We start from the raw sequence: 25,257 nt of genomic DNA, 5'->3' as shown, positions 1-25,257 counted from the left end.
TTCCGTTGAAAAAAAAGAAAAGAAAAGAAAAGAAAAGAAAACGTTGGAAAGCCACAGCGCTGAGGGCTAGAGCCAGAGCCAAAGACCGGGTCACAGTCGCTCCGCCCCCCTGCCCCTGGCCCCTTCGCCCCCTCCCGCCGGCACCCCAGAGCCCGGGGCCGGGCGGATCTAACACGCGCTGGCGTCCTGCTCCAGGCAACCTGCAGGTGTGCGCGCAAAGCTAGCACGTGGTGACAAACTCTATTTAAGGGCCCCCGTGCCCTAGCTTTCAGCGGTCTCCTGCTTCAGCCCTCCTCTCCCGGAGCTGTCCGAGGCTCGAGTGTCTCGCAACGCATCCTGCCGCTGGGGCTCCCGCCGGGGCATGGGCGCTGCGGGCCTGCTCTGCGTTTTCCTGGCTGTCATCGCACCAGGGGTTCTCGGTGAGCTGGGAGGGGCGGGTAGGGACACGTCTGGGGCAGGGACGGCCTCTCTGCGGCGGTGCAAAGCAGAGTGAATAAGCGAGAATGTCCGATCAGTGCTGGATGCTTGACAGCCTTCCGCTCGCTTTGGGGGACCCCCAGGATCTCCTGGTGCGCCTTCTGGGGTTGGGGCCACTCTCTCTGCTCTGCATGGGCTCTCGTCTCCCGGGACCCAGCAGATGCTCATCGCTCTCTGCCTGAGGTCTGTAAGCGCTAACGCTGGCCAAGTAACCAGAACCTACCCGTGATGTGTGAAAGACCTCCCGCTGACTTCCCCAGTAAGAATAATGTCTGATTCCGACGCGGGGTTTTCATGGTTTCTGAACTTTGATGTGTTGCTGGTAAAGACATTCTAAATGAGAAACACCTGCAGCTATTGAGAAAAGTTGGTAATGTGAATCAAAACTACAGTCATCTTCGTATTACTTATTCCTTTAATGGTAAGGGCTCCAGAAGGTCTCATTCAACCTGCAGGTGTGCGCACAAAGCTAGCTTTATTAACACCCCACCCTACCCCCCAAGTGACTTAATTTTACAGAAATATAGTAGTTTGTTAAGATTAGAGTCTCTTGGCTACATGTGGATCTGACTTTCTCATTATCTCCAGAATACAGCGAATTCCTAGTTAAGGTCTCTGCAGACCTCAATAACTGGGTGACTTTTGGCAAGTCTTATAGCTCCCTGACCCTCAGTTTCTTCTTCTGTAAAATGAAGCTAGTGGTAAACTGCACTACCACCTTCCTGAGCTGCCTTGAATATGACATGAAATTAGGCAAATGAAAGTTGGGTGTTACTTGTGACCACTAAGTATCAGTCCTAAGACTGGTAGAGACCCATTTTTCTGCAGCTGGCATTTAATAGAAGCAATAGAAGCAAATTGTCTGCTCCCTGCATCCAAATTTCTCTTGGTCCTATTAGTTGAACATTTCCCCAGACTAGCAACTTTCTTTCTCTCTCCTATGTGTTAACTTCCTTTGAAAAAGCGTTATGTTCACAACTTTCCCTAACCCATCTGCATGGCACAGTTCCAGACCTGGCTTCTCATCAGTATTACGTTCCTACTGGATATTATCAATTAAAAATCAGGTTCTTCACCAGCCTTGCCCAGTTCTTCACTCCCTCTCAGTACCAGTGTGAGCTGTCCTCTGGTCACTGAACTCCAGACACTTAACGATCAGGTCTACCTGTCAACTGTTCCAGCACATTAGCTGTCACATAGCTTCTGTCATTTGTCTTAGCATTCTTATACCAATATTCTAATTGTAAGTATTATGATTACCTGTGTCACTCTTTTACTCTTTTTTAAAAATTTTTTCAATTTATTTATTTTCAGAAAAACAGTATTCATTATTTTTTCACCACACCCAGTGCTCCATGCAATCCGTGCCCTCTATAATACCCACCACCTGGTACCCCAACCTCCCACCCCCCCACCACTTCAAACCCCTCAGATTGTTTTACCTGTGTCACTCTTGATACCAGCCTTCAACTTGCCAATGGTGAAGACCAAAGTTTAATATATACTTTTTCATTATACTACTCCTTTACTTCCTATTGCCTGTGGGATTTAAAAAAAAGAAAAAACTAAGTCTTCAGCCTTTCAAGCTTTTTGTGGTTGGATCCCATCTAAATATGCCCCCCCTCAACTCTCCACTGTTTCTAATCATGAATACACTGTTCATCTTCTTGCCTGACTATCCCCCATGGTCCTTTGCTCATGCTTTGCCCACACACCCCTCCTGACTATTGCTTCTATTATATACCCTCCCTAGACTATCCCTGGACTCTGGGCCAGTTCCCGACTTGAAGGATGCTTAACTAGCTCTTGAAGTACCTTTTACAAAATGTATTTATTTTTCTAGTTTTATTGAGGAATAATCGACATATTGCTGTGTAAGTTTAAGGTATATACCCGTGATGGTTTCATTTACATATATGGTGAAATGGTCACCCCAGGAGTGGGGTGCGTCATCTCATTTAGATGCAATAAAAGGAAAAGAAAAAATTCTCCTTGTAGTGAGAATCCTTCGAATCTATTCTCTTAATTTCCCTCCATATCATGCAGCAGTATTTGCTCTAGTCTTCATGGTGAACATCATCTCCTTGTGCTCATTTATCTTATAACTAGAAATTTGTACCTTTTGATCACCTTCCTACAATTTGCCTTCCCACCATCACACCTCCAGCAGTCACAAACTGATCTCTTTCTTTATGAATTTGGTGTGGTTCTGGGTGTTCGGTTTGTTTGGTTGTTGTTTGTTTTTAGATACCACATATGGGTGAGATTGTACAATATTTGTCTTTCTGTGTGACATATTTCACTTATCATAGTGAATTCAAGGTGTATCTATGTTGTCATTTTTAATGGCTGAATAATATTCTATTATATATATACATACATACCACAACTTCTTTATCCTTTCCTCCACTGATGAACACTAAAGTGGTTTCCATGTCCTGTAAATGATGCTGCAAAGAACATGTGGGTACAGATCTCTTTTTGAGTTAATGTTTTCATTTCCTTTCAATATATTCCCAGAGGTGGAATTGCTGGATTATGTGGTGGTTCTATTTTTAATTTTTTGAGAAATTGAGATGCTTTTTAAAAAGCACCAAGTTCCTGGGTTCTGTCTCATGCTTCAGAGATTCCCTCCTTTGGGGTGTGGCCCGGGAAACTGAGTTTAACAAGTAATCTGGAAGATTCTGAAGCAACTGTCTATAGGGTACACAGCTATGAACAAAGTCATATAGGAAGCAAATTTTCTTCTTAGAGAGTTTTCCCACTTTTCTCCTTTTGTTTATTTGCATAAACCAATTCCAATTTCCTGCATTCTTAAATTTCACTCTTGCCTAGACTGATGTCATCCTACCCTAAGTAAACAAAATCATTAAATAGGAATTCCCTTATTTACTAGTTATCTACCTTCATCTGAGATCAGATCCTCTCTCCCCTGCTTAAAACCTGCCAACGGCTTTCCATCACATTAGATGTGATTAGCTTTTTAACCTTGACTACAGGTCTCTGTCTCTCTCTGAAATTTTCTGTTCTCTCCCCTTACTCCCTCTGCCCCAGCCACACTGGTCTTCTTGCTGTTCATATTTGTTTAGACTACGGTTTCCGTTTATTGAAGTGCACTTCCTACATACCGTCTCTTGCCTGTCTCCTTAACTTTCAGGTCTCACCTCCCCTGCCCACCCTTCTCTGATTCATCGGAAGTAGTCTGAACCTTGGCCACACTCTATCACACAACCGTGTTCTACTTTCCACAGAGAACCTGTCCTCATATGAGACCTTCTTGTTCATTTTTTTACTTTGTTGTTTGTTCTCTCATTGGAATACAAGTTCATGAGAGCAAGGTCTTTATCTGACTTCTTGCCTGATGAATCCCTCAACACTAGCACATAATGAGGGGTTCTGTAACAATATATTTCCTCCCAACAACAGTCAACTCCTCCTTCTGAATTATGGTTGCATTCCATCCTGTCTTGCCTGTGCAAGGACTTGACTTCTGCAAACATCCCATTTTCTGTCACCCATTTGTACCTCTCTCTTGGATCATCCCTACCAGCAGTTAAATATGCTCCAGTGTATCCTTCATGGGACCAGGTCAGGGACTTCTCATGACCCCTTCTCTTCCTTGTCATCCCTCTTCTCAAAACTTCTCATCCACTGCTTGCTCACATTTCTTTATCTCCTTTACCCACCTCAGACAGGCTTCTCTCCCCCACATTCTCCTAAAGCTACTATCAGCAAGGTTACTACTGACCTTCATGCTGGCATATCCAATGGTCATTTTTTCTCTCCTTATCTTCTCAGTCTTTTGACAAAAGCTTATTACTTCCTTTCTCTTAACACCATTTTCATTCTCATCATCCAAAACAGGGCTTCCTGTTATTTGACTTCTACTCCCCTCTGGTTTTTTTTTTTTTTTTTTCTGTATTTCTCTGATTACTCTTGGTCTCTTTTGCCCTATCTGAAATGTTGTAAGGTGTTGGCGCTCAGCCCTGGGCCTGTTCTGCTTTTCTCCATACCTTCTTCCTAAGAGATCTCATCCAATCTCATGGTTTTAAATATTGTTTATATGTTGATGACTCATTTATTATCTGTAGTCTTGAACTCCCTACTGAGTGGAAAGTTTGTACATCCAACTGCCCTCATGCATGTCCATGTGGGGGCCCAATAAGTGTGTTAAATATACCAACTCTAACATGGAACCAGTTCTGCACACACCTTAACACACACACACACACACAAAATGGTGCTTTCCCATCTTTAGGACATGGTATTACCATCAGCAATGTAGCTCAAGTCACCATAAGTAACTTAGAAGATGTTACTAAATCCTGCCATTTTCTTATCCCTCTCCCCAATACAACAAAAAGTTTCTACTTCTAAAGATTTTTTTAGTTATGTATTTGACAGACAGAGATCACAAGTAGGCAGAGAGGAAGGCAGGCAGAGAGAGAAGGGGAAGCAGGCTCCCTGCTGAGCAGAGAACCCAATGCAGAGATCTATCCCAGATGCAGAGCTTGATCCCTGGATGCTAGGATCATAACCTGAGCTGAAGGCAGAGGCTTTAACCCCTTGAGCCATCCAGGCATCCCAAGTTTCTGCTTCTAAAATGTATTCCAAACTCATCCACTTCTCACTGTCTGCATTTGGTCCAAGCCTCATTTTTGTCTGAACTGTTATAATGGTCTCCAGATGTGCACTTTCTACTTCTAAAAAAAAAATCCAGAGCATTCTTCACTCACTTGCCAGACTATTCTTTTTAAAAGGTAAATCAGGCCATGTGACCTTTCCACTTAGACTTCTTAGTGAGGCCTAAGAAATCTAATATGATCCCTCCTGCTAAGAGGGATCTCCCACCACTCCATTGGTATGATCACTACATTCCAGTCATACTTGCTTTCTGTCTATCCCTAAAGCATAGCAAACCCATCCCTGCTGTTAGGCTTCTGCCTAAAATGTTTTATTCAGTGCTGTACCTGATTGGCTGTCCTTCAGTCACAACTCAAATGTCTCCTCTTCATAGGCTTTCCTCAACCATAATAGCTGAAGTCCTATGTCTCCCTGCCCCCTACCCTTGGTGCATTACATTTTGACACATCACTCTGGTTATCTCCTTTACATAATATTTATTGGTATTTATCTGTCCCTGTCTCCCACTATAGGAATATAAATTCCGTGAGGGTAGAAACATTGTTTCTAATGGTCAGAGCATACTCCTATGTTTGGGACAGTACCTTGGTTAAAATGTGTAACTGTCTTTGAAAAAATGATCAAATAGCCAGGAAACCCAGTGGTAAGGCATTTGATTATAATTCTCATTCTCAATCATAATTTTTCTCCTATCTGCTTTTTGACCTTTCTGTTTTATTTTTATTACCTTATATATTCTTTATTCATTTCAAATGGATTTCTGAGCCATTCCAAGTAAAGCCTCTTGAACCCCAAATAGAGTTAAATACATCCTGGTTCTCCAGAAACTGCTTTACTTAATCAATTTTTAACATGGTTTGAAAAATGCACATGTTAATGTCTTACCACTGTGTTCTATTTTAGACACAGTCAGGATCTACACTAATTTTTTCTTTTGATTGTAGAATGATGTGAAGAGGGTGCAGTGACCCTTAAGAAAAACTTTATTTCTTAATGGCTCATGGACTAAACTCCTTTTCTCTGATATGGAAGAGAACACGACTGTTGGAAATTCTTGTGACCTGGATTTTTGACAATTCATTACAAATAAAAACTATTGTCCCCCCAAAGAGAGAGTGTCAAGTCTTATTGGGGATAAGATTTTCCCATTATTTATCATCCAGAAAGTATAATTCTCATCTTGTGTCACCTCAGAAGATAACATTATGAAGTACCCTTCTGCTCTTGCTGCTTTTGGTTCTCCATTTCATCTTGGTCCCCATCATTGTTACTCACCATTACAGATTTAAATTGGTCTTCCTACTTGTGGAGAAGTACTTGGTATTGTCCTTATTCACATTATGTAATTATAGATTAAATAATTTAACTAAGATGAATTGGCACAAGTAATGCCAGGGTCATGAAACTGGTCTTCTTTGAGATCAAACCTTTACTTTCCCTTTAGTCTTGCTGTTCTGTACAGGTATGTACTTGGAGACGTTTGCGGTGGTTAATGAAGAAAACCAAAGGACTTGAGGCGAGAAATAGAAGAAGACCAGTGATACCTGGGTCCCAACAGTGATGGCTATTCTTAGGTCCTGTCCATGACTTCTCCAACAGAAGTGTCAGGCCACAGGAAGACTGAGTCTGGCTGCAACCTTGGGAGCTCTGTGTTGCAGTTGTTCATTTAGTTCATGTTTATTCTTTGACTCTCACCTGTACCTGTCTCAAACTTGTTTGAAAAAGAGATTTATAAATTTGCTATTCAAAGGTCCCTTTGCCCAGAAAAATGACTTTTCCAGGTACATCCTCAAATATATGGGTGTTACAGTTTCTTACTCATCTCCTAGTATAATATGATTCATTAATAGTAATAATAATATTATTAATCATAGGGAACTGTCTCAAATCGACTAGTTCCTTTTATCTAGTACCCATCAGAAATATTTACTATGCTCTCTTAAGGGAGCATATGATTCTACTAGATTAATGGAATAAAATAATGAAGAATAATGAAAATATTTTCATCTTGCTAGGACCAAAAGATTTAATGATTAACAGAGTAATGTGAATTCATTAAAATAACTTTAGAGGGTCATACATGTGCTGTGCTTAGGGGTCTCTAAGGTACTAGTTCCCTGTGCTATCCCAGGAAGGTTTTTATTTATAAGGTTTTAGATTTTTGTAATGAACCTGTAAGAAGATGGAAAAACTCCAGAATCTTTATGGAATTTTATAAAAAATTATTTTCTCTAGTTCTTCCTCTAAGTCTGTCCTAAAAAGTCTTGGAACTTCTGAACTTCTACCTCTGTATATGCACCCATACTGCAAGATCCATTGTTTGCCCCAGAAAATACTGCTGCATTTTAGGTTTACTTTTTAAAGATCAAAGTTGTCAGGGTAATGACAAAACAGCAGCAGAGTAGAAGTTTCAGTCTCTCCTAGTTTTGATATTCCTGTGGTCTTTGTCTCTAGGTCAGTGTAAGCCCCTGCCAAGGTATCATTTTGCTAAGCCTAAAGTTAAGAGTGATCAGTCTGAGTTTGCTGTTGGGACGTCTTGGGAATATGAATGTCTTCCTGGGTATATCAAGAGGTCATTCTTTATCACCTGCCTAAAGACCTCCAAGTGGTCAGATGCTCAGGATTTCTGTAAACGTGAGTAATCTGTAAAAAAGGCATCTTTGGGTTTATCAGCATATCTCTATGAGTTAATTTATCATGTTCAAGATAAAAGACCATCAAATTAGTAAATCATCTTAAATTAAGGGGGCTCCTGGGTTCTCCATGTTTCTTTTATTCATAAGAACTTTGGTTAATACTTTAAGATCCATAAATTCGTTCTATGGTCTCTATACTGTATGAGAGTAAGATTAAAAGTTAGTATACAAAGAACACTGGTGTCATTTCATTCTTATCCATGCAATTCAAGAAATATTTTTCAGTAACTGCTATGTGTTAAGCATTAGGCTAGGTGATAGGGATGGGGATACACAAAAATTAGTTAGTCTCTGCCTTTGAGGAACTCCTAGACCCGCTGTGAAGACTGGCTTTTAAATAAATGCTGTATCTGATGTTATTTCTTTTATTTGTAGAGAGAAAGTTCTATGAGACCATAGAGAAGTAAATAACAAAGGCCATCTTGGAGAATTAGGGAAATCTAGGCATTATGGGTGGAGGAGACAGCATATTCAAAAGCATAGAAGTACAAAAGAACAGGGAATCTTTGGAAAAAATAGTAATTCAGTGTGGTTGGAGTATAAGTTGCGTGGTGGGGAATAGCAGTTAATTAAGTGGACTGATGCTTATTTGTAATGAGCCATGCATTTTTTCTTCTGATAAATAATGGTTAAGTCACTGCAAATTTTTAAATGCAGGAAGAGGCGTGGTCACGTTTGTGCTTCTGAAATATATTATGTGCAGTGGTATAGAAGATGTATTAGACCAACTGAGACCAAAGTTAGAAAGGTAAATTTGGTTAGTCAATGATCCAATTAGAGATTTCAGCAATGACTAAATAGTTGATTTGGAGAGAGATTTCTGGAATCTAGTCACTAAAATTTGGTTACCACTTGAATGAAGAGCGGTGGGGAGAGGATTAGTTATAGAAAGGAAGTAATGACAATGAGGTTTTTTTAAGCCACAGACTTGGTAAATGATGCCATCAACTGACAGACTATAAAAAGGGGAAATAGAGATTGTAAACTATGATTGACCCTAATAATGTTTGCATCCATGCTCAGAAATAGAGTGTATGCTTTAAACAAATAGTGTTCTGAAGTTGATTGATCCTTTGGAAGATAGAAGTTTTGTAAATGTCAAAATTGGTTTTGATTAAGTGTAAGTAGGCTAGTTGGCAAGTCCAATCAGGTTGGTTTTAATATAAAACACAGAACATCCCCCAAATTCCAGTCCCAAATTCTGTTTTGTTTTGTTCTCCATTATAGGTAAATCATGTACAAGTCCTGGAGAACTCCCCCATGGCTCTGTCCTCATACCCACGGGTGTCATGCTTGGGTCAACAATTACATTTTCTTGTGATCAAGGGTGAGTTGGCAGGAGACATCTCCAGAATACATGAGTATTAGAACAGTGGTTTCAACAAGAAACTGTCAGTTCTTCAAAAGAAATCCAAGTAATTGCCACCCACCCTCAAAAATAGATAAGCAAAAACAGAATCACCATCCTGATCTGATCTAGAGATAACTCTTTAAGATTATCCACTTCTATAAATGAGAAAGAAATTTGGGCTATTCTTCTGATTTTAAGTCTCCAACCTTCCTGACCAGGAGCCAAATTTCATTTGGCTTTAGATTATTGAACTTTTTGTATGAGTCCTTACTTGTCATACATGATATTCTATTTTTTACTTGCCATATATGATATTCTATCCTTTGCCATTTCAGTAGAAAAAGAACTAAGCTTTCCTAAAATATCCATCTCGCTGGGAGGTTATCACTCATCTCTTTGTCTTTAGATATCGACTTTTTGGTGTTTCATCTGCTACATGTATTATCTCAGACAATACTGTAACCTGGGATAACGACATGCCTTTTTGTGAATGTGAGTAAGATGATTCCTTCATTGCACCCTATGTACCTCCTCTTGTCCCCTTCTAGAAGGAAACTGGGCATCTACACATCAAAATGAGCACCCAGGAGAGTTATACTTGGTTTGGATCGTTCTGGGCACAGAGCTGTGGTTTCGCTTCTACTGCATCTCTTAATCCCACCACACTTTCCTTTGACTACTGTTCTTTGATGATAAGTTATTTCATAGTGAATAAGTGCTTAAATCTAAAATATGTTATGAGATTACACACTGGCATCTTTATTCTATCCAAAATGTTTGGCCATCCTAGGTGTTTCCCACAACCGTTTTTCTGTACTTTGGGGTGAGGGGTGGGAGGAATGGTGATCAGATCATAGTTTCTTGACTTTTCATCAGGCCAGTCCGTGAATCTTTCTACCTTGATACTTCCTATTCAGAATCATCTTTAAGATGAGGATACAGAATTTCAATAATCTGGGTTAATTGTTGGCTGAGTTGAAGTTTGGTTTGCAACAGTGAAGACAAAATTCCCAGAAGGTATAACCTTTAAATGCCTTCTCTTTTTTCCCACCTACCCCTCAAAAGCTATTCCTTGTGGGCCACCCCCAGCCATCTCCAATGGGGACTTTTACAGCAGCAGTAGAGAGGACTTTTTCTATGGAATGGTGGTGACTTATAAGTGCCACACTGGACCAAATGGAAAAAAGCTGTTTGACCTTGTGGGTCAGAAGTCAATATATTGTACCAGCAAAGACAATCGAGTTGGCATCTGGAGTGGCCCTGCCCCTCAGTGTATTCTTCCAGTCAAATGCCCAATTCCAGAAGTTGAAAATGGAATTATGGAATCTGGAGTTGGACGTTCATTTTCTTTAAATGATGCTGTGATGTTTAGGTGTAAGCCTGGCTTTACCATGAAAGGCAGCCACATAGTATGGTGCCAATCAAACAGCAAATGGAATCCTCCACTGCCAAAGTGCTTTAAGGGTGAGTTGTGTTGAAATTTGAGGATCTAGAAACAAAAGGAAACTTTTAGAGAAATAGATGCATGGCACTTAATAGAAGATAAGGAGAAAGACAGTATAGGTAGTTGGGTCTGCTGATTAAAGAATTTTAAACTAAACTGTGAAAGTAATAACTAAATTTTGAAGAAGTAGGAGATTTACTATATTCTGGGACAGTACCAGATCTGCATTAATGTAGGGCAAATTAGAAGACGTTTGAAAGAAAGAAAGAAAGAGTGAACCAATGAAGAGAGTTTTTTCCCCCCCAAAATGTATATTTGATTCAGTTTTATTTAAACAAGAATAAAATAACTCTCAATCCTATTGGAAATTGGCTGATGTCAGAATTTGATTAAAAATATTGTAGACCTTATACATTCTCATATTGAAAAATGTGGCCTTTATGGAATAAGGCTAGAATTAAGACTGGGTCATTTCCCCATTCTCCCTCTCTATCCTACTCTTATTAAGAAATGTCTGACTTACTAAAAACCTGGCATCATTGGGAGGCCCTCCCACAAGACTCGAGAAATGTTATCAATCTAGTTTGGGGGCAGCAGGAAGAAAGAGGTACATTTTGATGGTGAAATGTATTACAATATTTAGGTTCCCTTGGCTACAATATGAATGAGAGAATATCCAAGACCTTTTTTAGTTAAATGGAATGGAAATTGATGAGTGGGTGTCATGTTTCCCAGCATAGATCAAGATAGGGAAAGCAGAGAGTTTCATGGTTCATCATATCTAAAAAAGTAACATGTTAGTCCCATTTTACCTCCACCCCAGCCAAAGGAGTCTCTGCCCTACACTTAGAAGTGTTGACATAACCACTTTCATCCCACCTCTGCCTACCTCAACTTGGCTTATGTTGTAGAAGAGAAAGTTCTTATTTCAGAAATAAAAGACCTCTGGTCCTGTTCTCTTCTCAGGGTGTCTACCACCTCCACATATCAACCATGGTAGTTATAACATCTTGGATAAGGAATTCTTTCCAATTGGACAGGAAGTATCCTACAGCTGTGACCCTGGCTATACCCTCATTGGAACTAACCCTATCCAGTGTACATCCTTGGGAGCCTGGAGCTATGCAGCCCCTGAATGTGAAGGTGCCTAAAACTTTATTCCGTCTTAAGGAAACTCAACTGTTTCCTGACTCCTCATGTGCCAGCCTTGTCTCTTTTTTCCTAGCAAAATCATGCGATGCCATTCCAAACCAACTTCTCAATGGCCATGTGGTGACTCCTCCTAATCTCCAGCTTGGGGCAGTGGTTTCATTTGTTTGTGATAAGGGGTGAGTGTGAGGGGAGAGGGCCTGAACTGAGACCTACGACTCATAGCTAAGCACTGCAAACAATGATCTTTAAAGATAGCTAATTTTTTTTCTCTTTATGACTTTTCCTCTTATTTTCTTTACCTTGTATGACTAATAATTCTAATATTAAGCAAATGTTATTGATTTTTGTCCAACGGTATGTATTGTTTATGGCCAGAGAGAGCTGGGAATTGTCCTTTTGTCCTATGAAAAAGCAAAATTGGGGGTCAAAAATTAAGGCTCCTATTATGAAGAAAAATGAGGGTTCAGTAAGAGGGGGTACTTTGTGGTGTATCTTAGGTAACAAGGTCTTTGATGTTTTTGTCAGTAGGAACTGAGGTTTTTTTCTTTCTAAATGGTCAAGAGTATTTTAACATTTAGATACCAAAGAGAAAAGGGAGAATTCAAAAAGATAATATTATCATTAGGATTTTTTGTTTGTTTGTTTCTTTTAACTTGGTCTGAAGTCATGACATAGCTGAGCTGATTCACAATCTTTTGACTTTTTCCTTAAGCCAGAGATGATTCAAAAAATCAATAGAGGCCATTAATACTGCAAACTTGAGAGAAGTGATTAATTCCATGCAGCTGAAAATTTATTTGTTCTGGTGATGATTTGCTACCCCTTATTATTTAAGGTACCGATTAAGTGGCCAATCTTCTAGTCAGTGTGTCTCAGAAGGAATGAGAGTATTCTGGAATAATACATTTCCTGTCTGTGAACGTGAGTAGAAAACAAAAATAATAAAGTACAGATCTTGTCCTCTGATTTTTGGTGTATTCCCATGCATAACATCTTATACATATGTGTACTTTGAATAGATGTATGCCAGTCTTCTCTATGATCTAGGATGCAGACCAAAACTCAATTCATTGAATTGACTACATATTATATCAAGTATTCTATATATATAAAGATAAATGCTCTCAACATTCTCCCTACTGAAACTGAGTAGCACTGAGGTGCTGAAATGGTTTGGCTGTGTCTTCTTATGCCAGTTCCTCCACTGATGAGCAACTCGTGGAGCTCACTGGAAATCAACCAGATGTTCTGGATGTTGGAAGTTTTCCCTTTATTCTGAGACTCATTCAGGAAAGATGTGCATACATCAACACAGCTGTAGCAATATCCTTCCTGTGTATTAGGACAAGTAAATAAAGGCTATGATGTCATTATCCAAAACCTCTGATCACTTCTTGTGGGCTTTTTCAAAGGGGTCCAACATCAAAGGGTAACAAAAGATCGGTAGAGAGGCTGCAGAATCTTCAGTAGTAAGACAAAATGCATTCTCACCACTTGTAGCCCCAGTTGTATGTTTGAAACAGGCATCGGATGGTTAGCATGTTCCAGTTATCATTCTTGTAATTTTCAAGTACTTTTATCTCACTGGATTTTCCTTGTAACCTTATGAACTAGCTTGGATTATACTATGGACAAAGAAATTGAGGCTTAGAGAGGGTAAGACTTGCCTAGTCACACAGCTATTAAATGACAGTGGGGATTTAAAACTAAGTCTATTAAAACCAAATTTCATTAGTGTATGGTGTTTCCCCACATGTGATTAACATACTATTAAGATTCTTCTTATGCGCTCTTTGCCTTTTGTTTCACTATAAAAATTGATGAGACTCTAAACTATTGGATAAATTCTGTTTCATTGTTACTGTTGGTCAGCATGGTGTTTAGAGACCAGTTGATTTGTTTGCTGCAGATGGGAGAGAGAGGTGAGATCCTGAGAGGCTGGGGATAAGGACAGACTATGAGTAAGAAATAAATCATACAAATTTCTAAGTCTGTTTCTGAAAAAGTGACATGACCTATTTTTGGACCTTTCATCTAAATTTAAATCTTTTCATTGTCAGAATTAGTATGACCACATATTGCCTTGTTTACTTTTCAGGGATTTCTTGTGGCCCTCCTCCTCCTATCAAAAATGGTCGGAATAGTTATTCTTCTGGTCCCATATATCTTAACACTGTGGTAAGGTACTCTTGTGTAGGTGCCTTCCGCCTCATTGGAGAAAGAAGCCTTTTTTGTATAAGTAAAGACCAAGTGAAAGGAATCTGGGATAAAGCTGCTCCTGTATGTGAATTGTATAATAGAAATTCTTTCTGCTCTGAGCCCATAGTACCGGGAGGATACAGAGATAAAAAATCTAGACCACCATACAGACATGGTGATTCTGTGACATTTACCTGTAATACCAACTTCACCATGAAAGGAAACAAATCTGTTTGGTGCCAAGCAAATAAAACCTGGGGGCCAACACCACTACCCACCTGTGAGAGTGGTAAGTAAAAACAAAACATAAAGCTAAGTGGGGAGGCTGGAACCTTGCATTTCTTTGCAGATCAAGTTTTTGTTTTGAAGGAAGAACAATGTAGATATGTGAATGGTGGGAGTGGAAAGGAGGGAAAAGGTGAAAATTATGGTTTCTTGTTTTTACTTAGTCCTAGAAGGATGTAAATGTTCATTGAACAAACATCAGTAGAATAAAAAATAATGGGAAAATGTGATGGAACATACCTGATAATTGAATGGAATAAGTCTCACAGGGTTGGGGGTTGGAGTTGTTTGGGATGTGGCAATCAGATGGTTTTAAATTATATATCTGGGTTACTGCTAAATTGAGAAGAAATGTGGGATCTAATAGCAAAATACACCCAATGGATTTAAAGCTCATGTTTGAATAGTTGTTGGGCTATCCTGGCAGAAACAATGCCCTGTTATCTGCAGCCTCTATGAATATTTTGTAAGGTGGTCCGCTATTGTCCAAGTCACCTAGGAAGTCCTAGCATTTCAGGTCAATTAACATTGAAAATAGGAGCCACTCATTTTCATTTTCCCAAAAGAAAACCATTTTCTTATCATTTGGTTTGGTTTATGTTGTTGTTGAAACCTAAAACTGAATTTCAATTATTCAATTACAGGGACTGGCATGCATATATATACACACATATATATATGTGTGTATGTTTGTATATATATGTGTATATATATGCCAGGCAATATATATACTTGACAAAATTAGCTGTTTTCGTAATAAAAAACAGTATCGATCAGTTCTAAATCAATTGACTTGAAATGGCTGTCAAATCATTAGAAAAATGTGGATCTATCTATAAACATGTTTATAATATTAGAGGTAGGGAAGGTCTTAAGAGAGTCACAAAATGGGGTGACCATGGAAAACAAACCTTTAGAAAGATTTAGATAGATCTATATGTACTGACACGGAAAAATATAAACCGATTATTAAGCAAAGAAAAGGCATAGAGTAATATGTATTAAGTACATGTACATACACATGCTATATGTGTATATATGTATCACATATAGGATCCCCAAAAGGTATATTACTAATGTCTGGCAGAATGACCCCCTAAATAGTAATATGCTACTTTTGGTGCAGAGAATAGGCTATGAGTAGGAGGAGAGTATGGGTGAAGATGAGCTTTTTTTGGTAATTGAAATTTTTTTAAAAGGCAAATGTAATTCATGTAGCTAAAAATGAAAATGTACAATTTGTGGTATAAGACATATACACTTAAGCCACACCTGTCTGATCTTTAAAAAGCTGAGTTGAAAATTAATGATGACTGGTTATCATAGATCATATGTCATATATTTGGATCTGTGTAAGTCAAAAACTAGATTGAAAAGGATGTATCATCTGATGGCCTTTTTCCTAATGTGTGTGCATGAAGATTTCCCCCAGGAGTGCCCACCGCTTCCTGCCATCTCCAATGGATCTCACACAGGGGAGGGGTTTGGCCCCTTTGCCCCAGGATTATCTGTGACTTATAGCTGTGAACCTGGTTACTTGCTTGTTGGAGAAAAGACCATTAGATGTTTGTCTTCAGGAAAGTGGAATGCTGTTATTCCCACATGTAAAGGTACCTACACTTATAACCAATTTTAAGAATTTGGACTCTTGGGGCACTTGGGTGGCTAGTGGGTTAAGCCTCTGCCTTCAGCTCAGGTCATGATCTCAGGGTCTTAGGATCGAGCCCCACATCAGGCTCTCTGCTTGGCTCTCTGCTCTGTGCCTGCCTCTCTGCCTACTTGTGATCTCACTCTTTATCTGTGTGTCAAATAAATAAATAAATAAAAGAATTTGGACTTTTCTGGGGCACCTGAAGAGGTAAGCCCCAGACTCAGCCAGGTAAGCTCCAGACTCTTGATTTCAGCTCCAGTCATGATCTCAGTGTTGTGAGATTGAGCCCCAAGTTTGTTTCCATGCTGATTGTGGAGCCTGCTCAAGATTCTCTCTCTCTCCCTCTTGGCTCTTCCCCCCCAACTCATATGCATGCTCTCTCTCAAATAAATAAATAAATTTTAAAAACAGAATTTGGGCTATTCTGTTATTTGCCACACTTTGCTCATCTTTGACTTATTTCCTTAGAGGCAGAGTGTGAACCCCCAGGACCATTTCTCAATGGACGGATAAAGAGCCCTCCAAGTCTTCGGGTCGGTGCAACTGTGAACTTTGACTGTAATGAAGGGTGAGTTTCAGGAGGGCCTTGGAGATTTAGTTCATCTGGTTTATGCGTGCATAGTGTGAGCTGTGACAACTGCCGAGGGCTCCTCTGTGAGAATCCAGGGATAGCCTACGGTGAGGCTGGTAGAGAGAATGCTTATGAAGGGGGTTGATACACATCAGTTATGTGAATTTGCCTTGGATTTTAAGTGGAGGTCGTTGCTCTGCAACAGCTACTGCTTAATAGTCCCGTCTGTCTCCAGGTATCGGTTACAAGGCCAACCTTCCAGTCAATGTGTAATTGTTGGACAGCAGGCTTCTTGGACCAGGATGCCAGAATGCAAAGGTAGGTTAGAAAACTGTGGTTTGCAATGACTACTCTGGTCCTTGAACAGAACACTTCACTCTTGGCTTAACTAAAAGCTTTTTTTCAGTCATTACTATACAGAATTTGATAGAGCAGAGATCTCACATAGACATCTGGAAGAGTATGGTCTTTCACTAAAGCAACCTTCGGCCACCTCCTTATTCCCTGGTTACTCAAGGGAAAAAGGGCTCTTAGGCTCTTCTTTCTCTGAAAGCTCTGTAGACTTGCCAGCCAGGCAGGGCACAAAAAGGGGATTGTATATTCAGTAGAAGAAATCAGAGGATCACCCTGGTAGATATACTCAAGAAAAAAGTTCTAAATCATAATTTTAACATTATATTGCTATAGCTGTCTTGATCTGTATATTACAGATTCAAGTATCACTGTCCCTGAGCCTAGGAGGGCACCATGGTACAGCAATATTCGAGGCATTCTTCATTTGCAGTATAACTGCAGTCTTGTCATTTCTCTCTAATTTCTCTAGAAATTCTGTGCCCGCCACCTCCTTCTATTCTCAATGGAAGACCTACAGGAAGCTCTTCAGGGAATATTCCATACGGAAGCACAGTCACTTATACCTGTGACCCAGACCCAGAGAAAGGAGTGAGCTACAACCTTATTGGGAAGAAGACTATCCATTGTATCACCAACAGTCAGAAGACTGGGATCTGGAGTGACCCTGCCCCAAGCTGTGAACTTTCTAGTTCTGCAGTTCGGTGTCCACCTCCCCAGATCCTAAGAGGCCAAATATCATCTGGGCAGAAAGAACAATATTCCTATAATGACACTGTGGTATTTTCTTGCTCATATGGCTTCACCCTGAAAGGCAGCAAGGCAATCCGATGTACTGCCCGAGGCACATGGGAGCCATTGGCACCAGTCTGTGAAAAGGGTGTGTATTCCAATACTCAGAGAAGGTGCTACAGATTTTTTTTTAAGTGTTAGAGGATAGGGTTATGGATTTAAGCAGGACTTACCCAGTTTCTAGTCCCCTCAATTCTACTACGTATAGTGAATATAAGTTATATAGCTTTTCTTAACATCACCCCATCACTATTACTTCATTTTGTGGTGTGAGAGTATCCTTGGAAGAAAAGCTTTAGGGATCACAGAGTTGCCTCTTTCTTTAGGGGAAAAAAATACTGTTTGTTTCAATAGTCATTTTTTTAAAAAGATTTTATTTATTTATTTATTTGACAGAGAGAGAGATCACAAGTAGGCAGAGAGGCAGGCAGAGAGAGAGGAGGAAGCAGGCTCCCTGCTGAGCAGAGAGCCCAATGCAGGACTCGATCCCAGGACCCTGAGATCATGACCTGAGCCGAAGGCAGCAGCTTAACCCACTGAGCCACTCAGGTGCCCCTCAATAGTAATTTTTTTTAAGGGAAGAAAGCAAAGTCCCCACCCCAGGGATGTATCCCATTAAACACACAGGAGATGATTCCTTTAAAAAAAAGAAGAAGAAGAGGAAGAGGAGGAAGAGGAAGAGGAAGAAAGAAGAAGAAGATGATGAAAAGAAGAAGAAGGAGGAGGAAGAGGAGGAGGAGGAGGAGGAAGGAAGAAGAAGAAGAAGGAAGGAAGGAAGGAAGGAAGGAAGAAGAAGAGAAGGAGAAGGAGAAGAAGAAGAAGGAGGAGGAGAAAGAAGAGGAGGAGACAGGAGAAGAATTAGAACTGAACAAAGTCTTCAGCACCCTAAGTGCAGAAATGAAAAAGAGATGAACCGCTGATCTAAAATTATCCAAAACTGAGCTACACATTAATGATAATTGCGTGTTTCTTTCTGTTGTTTATATAAGAAAAATTTTCTTTTCCTTCAGAGTGCCAAGCCCCTCCTAAAATCCTCAACGGGCAGAAGGAAGATGGACACATGGTCCGCTTTGACCCAGGAACATCTATAAAGTACAGCTGTGATCCTGGCTATGTGCTCGTGGGGAAAGAATCCATCCACTGCACCCCTGAGGGGGTGTGGACACCCACTGCCCCCCAGTGCAAAGGTGCCAGGCTTTGAATATAGACATTTTATGGTTTTGAGTTTGCCTTGAGCTGATTTCTCATCCAGGTCTCTTTTCTTAGTGGCAGAGTGTGAACCTGTAGAAGAGCCAGTCTTTAACAAACCGCAGGATCAATTTATTAGACCAGATGTTAACCCTTCTTGCGATAAAGGGTGAGTGAGTGCTGTCTCAGCCTGAACCAGGTCTGGGTTATTAGTGTGCACTACAAGCTCTGTTGTCTGCATTTATCTCAAAGATATCCTTGTCACTTATTCGCAGAAGGGTTGATTGCGCTATGGTTGTGTGTATGGAAACACGATGGATGGGTGGTGCTGATGCTGGCTACATATTTGTCCTTATTTTTTCTTGTCCTAAAAGTGGTGAGTCTGCTTTAAGTAGTCTCCAAATGGCAAAATGACATGACTCTTTGTCTCTAGGTACCGGTTAGGTGGGAGTGTTTATCAGAAGTGCCAAGGTGCGATTCCTTGGTTTATGGAGAATCGTCTATGTGAAGGTGAGTAGCAAAAGTAACAGAGAACCTGACGCAGTGTGAGATGTACACGTTTCCTGGGAGATTTCTGTTTGAGGCCGTGTTATGGGAATACGAAGATTAGATTCAGTTCGATTAACTTTGTCAACAGTTCTAGTCGCACGGTTTTGTTGTTTTTCTGCTGTCACCACTTTCTACTTCATAGCATGCCAATCAATTTAAATGTATTTCCAATTCTCTCTTGTGATTTGGGAGTTTAAGAATAAGGAGGATAATGAGTATATGAGCCACCATCCTTAATTGGGGGAATGCTGTAGTTTAGTGGAGAGAAAGAGGATTAGTGTTGGATCTGAACTCAGATTTGCTTAATTTGAGCTGGGGCAATTTATGTAACTTCTTGGAAATTCCAGCCTCTTATCTGGAAAGTTAATCTGAGACTCAAGACTTCAATGTTATTAAAATTAAATGGTATTATCTCCCCTTCATAGATGAGAAAATTACCTGTCAAACGTAGATGCTCAATTGACAGCGATTCTTGGCTAACCTATCATGTCACTTCAGCACAAAGACGGTACTCAGAAAAGCTTAATTCTACCACCCCCCATGCCTTTTATTCACTTATTGGTTCTTTTAAAAACAATGATTTTAATTACCAATTTACTACTGGACTTCACTGCCTCACAATATGATACTGATGAACATGTTAACTTTTATTTTTTTGAAATTATTATCTACTTGGTTTTTCACTTTATTATTTATTTATTTATTTCTTATTGTGTTACATTAGTCACCATACAGTACGTCATTAGTTTTTGATGTAATGTTCCATGATTCATTGTTTGCATATAACATGCAGTGCGCCATGCAGTCCATGCCCCCCTTCATACCCATCGCTGGGCATGTGTTCACTTGTAACAAGATTTCCATTATAAAAATCTTTGCTATGATATCTGTTTAATTCAAGTTTTATATACATAATGAGCTTTGATGTAACTCCTATCATCAGAACTCATCCATATCCTCCAGGAAACCTGATAACTACAGGTTCATAACCAGCTTCATTTTTCTTCTTTGGTGTCTCTATTTCTCTTCTTTGGTGTCTCCATTTCTCTTCTTTGGTGTCTCTGTCTCTTCTCGTTGGTGTGTAATACTGGAGCAGAATTCTACAGTAAATTTTCATCTCTCCAGAAATCACCTGCCCACCGCCTCCTGCTATCTCTGATGGGACACACACAGGGAGTTCCTCAGAATATGTTCCATACGGAACCACGGTCACCTACACATGCAACCCTGGGCCAGAGAGCGGAGTGGAATTCAACCTCATTGGGGAGAGTACCATCCATTGTACAAGCAATGACCAAGAGAGGGGCATCTGGAGTGGCTCTGCTCCTGTCTGCAAACTTTCCCTCCCTGCTGTTCAGTGTGTACCTGCCCAGGTGGAAAATGGATACAAGACTTCTGGGAAGGAAGCCCCATACTTCTATAATGACAGTGTGACATTCAAGTGTCATCATGGATTTACTTTGAAGGGCAGCAGTCAGATTCGTTGCAAAGCTGATGGCACCTGGGATCCTAAAATACCAGTTTGTGAAAAAGGTAAAGACCCAAAGGGGAAAATGAGGTATTTACTCCTTTATTCTTATTTATTAGCTCCATCCCAAAACTAGAGTCATAGAAAAAGGCAAAGGTACACAGATTACTATACCATTTCTTCCATTCTGTGATCAATGTCCTATGTGGTTTTTATATGTTCTTCATGTAAATGCCCCCTTGATCAGGGATCTATTCAGGGTAGATAATGAGAGGACCTTTTTTTAAATTATTATTATTATTTCAAGTTTTTATTTAAATTCCAGTTAGTTAACATATAGTGTAATATTAGTGACTCAAAATTTCCATACGACACCCAGTGCTCATCACAAGTGCCCTTAATCCCCATCATGTATTTCACCCATTCTCCCACCCACCTCTCCTCTGGCAACCATCAGTTTGTTCTCTATAGTTAAGAGTCTGTTTCTTGGTTTTCGAGAGGACCTTTTTAAAGGTGCCTGGTTCCTGCAAAAGAGCAGAAAACATTTGGTAACTTCATAGTCTTTGGTTTAAAAGCTGCAGATTGTCTGCTGTCAGATGTTGTATACTTAATGTTCTTGAGTATAAATTCTTTTTGTTGCTGTTGTTGGTATTTACGTGGGGAGTTTTCTCTTCAGGCTGCCAGCCACCTGTTGGGCTCCATCATGGTCGGCATACAGGTGGAAATAGGGTCCTCTTTGTCTCTGGGATGGCTGTAGACTACACCTGTGACCCTGGCTACTTGCTTGTGGGAAACAAATCCATTCACTGTATGCCTTCAGGAAATTGGAGTCCTTCTCCCCCTCGGTGTGAAGGTACTTTCAGTTGCAGAGTTGTTTTTCTATGTGATATCAGGCATGCATAAATAATTCAAACTTCGCTGTTCTAGAAGCACCATGTCAACCTGTGAGAGAAGATTTTCAAGAGCCTCCCATTCATTCACATGTGATACCAGTTAATACATCCTGTCAAGATGGGTTAGTATGAGATGGTCCATTCTGAAAAGGGATCTCCACCTCATTTCGCGCATTAATTCTGTCCTCAACTTGTCTTGGTGACTCCCTCTAGACATCCCTCATTATCACACTCACAGAGAATGTGGGATTCCAAAGGTCTAACTAACATCTTTCTCTTCTGTCCTTTCTTGATGTGGAAATGGCTTTGCTGTGGAAAACTCTGTGCCTAAAGTAGTCTTCTTACTTGGAGGATCAAGAGTTTTAGCTCTTGTCTGCCAAAGCTCTTATTTAGAAGAGCCCCTGTATCTGTGGTTTGAGGAAGCTAGGTTATAGAGATGTGATGCTGGGAAGAAGAAATGCATTATAATCTCTCTCTAGGTACCAGTTGACTGGACATACTTATCAGAAGTGTCAAGATGCTGAGAATAGGGTTTGGTTCCAAAAGATTCCACTTTGTAAAGGTAAGTTAGAAAAAAATTATTGGTGGGACAGTAGGGAGTTAGAGAGGGAAGATCACTGAAGAACTAGCCTTATAACTACCTCAATAATGTATGTGTTCTATTTCATTGTACAAAAGATAAGAAAAATTTTTCTGTGTTTGGTCAGCACTGGCATTGGGGGAAAAAAGTCGCCAATAGGAACGGAGTATTTGCCATACATCTGCTCAAGATTTAAGAAAAAAAAATTATATATATGGCCTATATTTCTAGTTTATGGGAACATAGCTACATTTATTCCTTTCTTAATACTTTGTTTTCTGAATTTGTTTGAAATGAATATGTATTACTCACATAGAGAATTTAATAACACTGTTTTAAATGAAGCATCATCTGGGTTCAAAAAATCTAAATTATTGTATGGTTACGTGTTATACGTGCAGTTGCCTAGTTTCTTTTTTGCCTGACTGAAGACTGTCCACCTTGGTGTGCTAGCTGAAGCAGAATTTCCTAAATCTCTTCTGCAGTAATTCACTGTCAGCCTCCACCCACGATTGACAATGGAAGGCCCAGCGGCATGATGGCAGAACCCTTTCTATATGGAAATGAAGTCTCTTATGAATGTGACCAAGGATTCTCTCTTTTGGGAGAGAAAAATATACGATGCCTAAGTGATTCTGATGGACATGGATCTTGGACTGAACCTCTCCCAAAGTGCTTAAAATCTCCTCCTATAATTCACTGCCCTAGCCCAGAAGTCAAACATGGGTACCAGCTCAACAAAACTCGTTCTTCATATTCCCACAATGATACAATATATGTCGCCTGCAATCCTGGCTTCATCATGAACGGCAGTCACGTGATTAAATGTCATACCAATAACAAATGGGTGCCAGGTGTACCGACTTGTATCAAAAAGGGTAAGATAAGGCATCTGGGTGGCTCAGTTGGTTAAGCAACTGCCTTCGGCTCAGGTCATGATCCCAGGGTCCTGGGTTCAAGTCCCACATTGGGTTTCTCCTGTTCTGCGGGGAGCCTGCTTCTCCTTCTCCCTCTGCCTGCCACTCCCCCTGCTTGTGCTCTCTCCCTCTCTCTGTCAAATAAATAAATAAATAAATCTTAAAAAAAAACAAAAAAGGTAAGATACTCTAAGGAATATAATATGGGGTGTTGCCCAGAATGAAGAAAAAGGGCTTTGAATCTGCATTGACCATTCAAACTACAGAAAACATGTAAAAGGCAATCACATTGTTTTATAAGATACCTTCCCTGTCCACTCATCTGATTTTTTTTTCTTTCCCTTTCTAGGAGTGTTGAGCAAAAGTACTTGAGAAGATAGTGGTTAACTTCCAAATTTATGGAGTCACTAATATTTATTCTTTTCACTAATTTAGAAGTAAAAAAAAACACACACATACTTTTGGGAGGGCAAGTGTTTGGCAATAATATTGCTTGATAATTGGATATTTAAGGCTGTGAAACCAGTCAAAAAGAGAACTTTGGGTTTTCGGAGGGTAATGTTGGCCTTCAAACCCATCGATTTGTCTTTCTTGTCATTTTACTTATCATTTGGCAGTTTTATTCTTGTTGGTAACTATCTATAACAGAGGTTGCCAACTGATGCCCCAAGAACTGAATTCAGCTTACCAGAATGGCTTTCTTTGGCTGGCACAGTAGTCTCATCCTAAGTCAAACCCATCTCACCCTAAGTGAAACCCATCTGAAGTGAATCTGCACAGCTCAAGATAAACAGTGAATATGTAATACAGCAAGGGACCCCCTTTGTTTTCCTGCAAGACACCTATATCTTGAATCAGGCAATGACAGCCATTTTTAGGATGGATGGTCTCTGGTTTGTCATATTTGGTGGCTTCACTTTCTGGTTCTTGAAGGCATTGGAGTGTGAGACCCTTAAACTACAGACTCTTTGCTATCTTAAGAGAAAAGAAAAAAATACTATTAGCTGATAGATTACAATCGTGGGCCACGACCATTGACGTTTCATTATGTTACTTTTGACATTGTTCTTCAGCTCCCATACGAAATATGGAGGCAATGCAAATTTGTGTGGAATGAATATTTCTGGATACCAATTAGTTAGCTTGTTTCCTACCTTCTTTCAGTATTGCTATCACCCACAGACAGTGTTGGTTATATGTTCCTCTGTGCTAAATTAAAGATCCTTTTTTATTGATGTCTAAGCTTTCTTAGGATGTCAGCCTCCACTTAAGATACCCAATGGAAATCATACTGGTGGAGATATAGCTCGATTCTCTCCTGGAATGTCAGTCCTGTACAGCTGTGACCAAGGCTACCTGCTTGTGGGAGAGGCACTCCTTCTTTGCACACATGAGGGAACCTGGAGCCAATCTGCCCCTTATTGTAAAGGTGTGGTGTCTATTATTCTCCTGTTTTTAAATCGAATTTCTCCCAAATAGATAGTGAGTTAGGTACTTTCAACTTAAAAGAGCCAAATAAATGTACTATTTGGATCCTTTAATTAAATGCATTTAATTGGATTGATTCAATTAGATGAATACATTAATTAGTCTACCACAAAATAAGAAAAAATGACTTAGGGTGTAACTTATCTGAGGAGTGATCACTTATATAGCCCTTTAAATATAGAAAAATGAAGTACTTATACAAATTAAACAACTAAAATGCAGGTTAAATTTACCTGTGGCTGTAGTTACATTAAGTGTGCATTTGACAAAATACTGATAAAAAGCACAATGATCTTGTCAGTGTATTTTCTCTAAGTGGTGGTAGAATTATGGATATTTTTTAAATAAAGGCTTCAGAATTTCATTTTCTTTAACATAGTGCCTATGAAATAGGGGTAGCGAGTTAATATCCAATATTCATCAAGCACTTTTTACCAAAAGCCAAAAATGGTACATATTTTACATGCATTGTCTCATTAATCTTCTTGAGAACCAGATGAAGTTGGTGCCATTATTATTCCTATATGACAGATGAGGTCTCTGTAGCACGGAGAGATCCGT

At 39.8% G+C, this 25,257-nt stretch overlaps 1 protein-coding gene across 1 annotated transcript in view; it reads left to right on the top strand.

Annotated features, from left to right (window-relative positions):
- The first annotated feature begins 206 nt into the window (after window positions 1-206).
- CR2 (complement C3d receptor 2) overlaps window positions 207-25,257 on the top strand; it is a 34,916-nt gene continuing 9,865 nt past the window's right edge. Inside the window, 22 exon segments of the mRNA XM_032319251.1 lie at window positions 207-419; window positions 7,576-7,755; window positions 9,045-9,144; window positions 9,575-9,660; window positions 10,234-10,632; window positions 11,579-11,755; window positions 11,838-11,940; window positions 12,600-12,685; window positions 13,863-14,252; window positions 15,670-15,858; window positions 16,368-16,467; window positions 16,706-16,788; window positions 17,294-17,701; window positions 18,624-18,800; window positions 18,880-18,970; window positions 19,235-19,311; window positions 20,476-20,883; window positions 21,495-21,671; window positions 21,746-21,833; window positions 22,191-22,273; window positions 22,777-23,169; window positions 24,452-24,637. Of these exon segments, the coding sequence (XP_032175142.1) occupies window positions 362-419; window positions 7,576-7,755; window positions 9,045-9,144; window positions 9,575-9,660; window positions 10,234-10,632; window positions 11,579-11,755; window positions 11,838-11,940; window positions 12,600-12,685; window positions 13,863-14,252; window positions 15,670-15,858; window positions 16,368-16,467; window positions 16,706-16,788; window positions 17,294-17,701; window positions 18,624-18,800; window positions 18,880-18,970; window positions 19,235-19,311; window positions 20,476-20,883; window positions 21,495-21,671; window positions 21,746-21,833; window positions 22,191-22,273; window positions 22,777-23,169; window positions 24,452-24,637 (4,039 nt within the window). The 5' untranslated portion in view covers window positions 207-361.

The sequence above is a fragment of the Mustela erminea genome, chromosome 17 (assembly GCF_009829155.1).
Source record: "Mustela erminea isolate mMusErm1 chromosome 17, mMusErm1.Pri, whole genome shotgun sequence".
NCBI lineage: Eukaryota > Metazoa > Chordata > Mammalia > Carnivora > Mustelidae > Mustela > Mustela erminea.
Note: the sequence above shows the minus strand (reverse complement) of the source record. Positions and strands in the feature narration are given on the sequence as shown.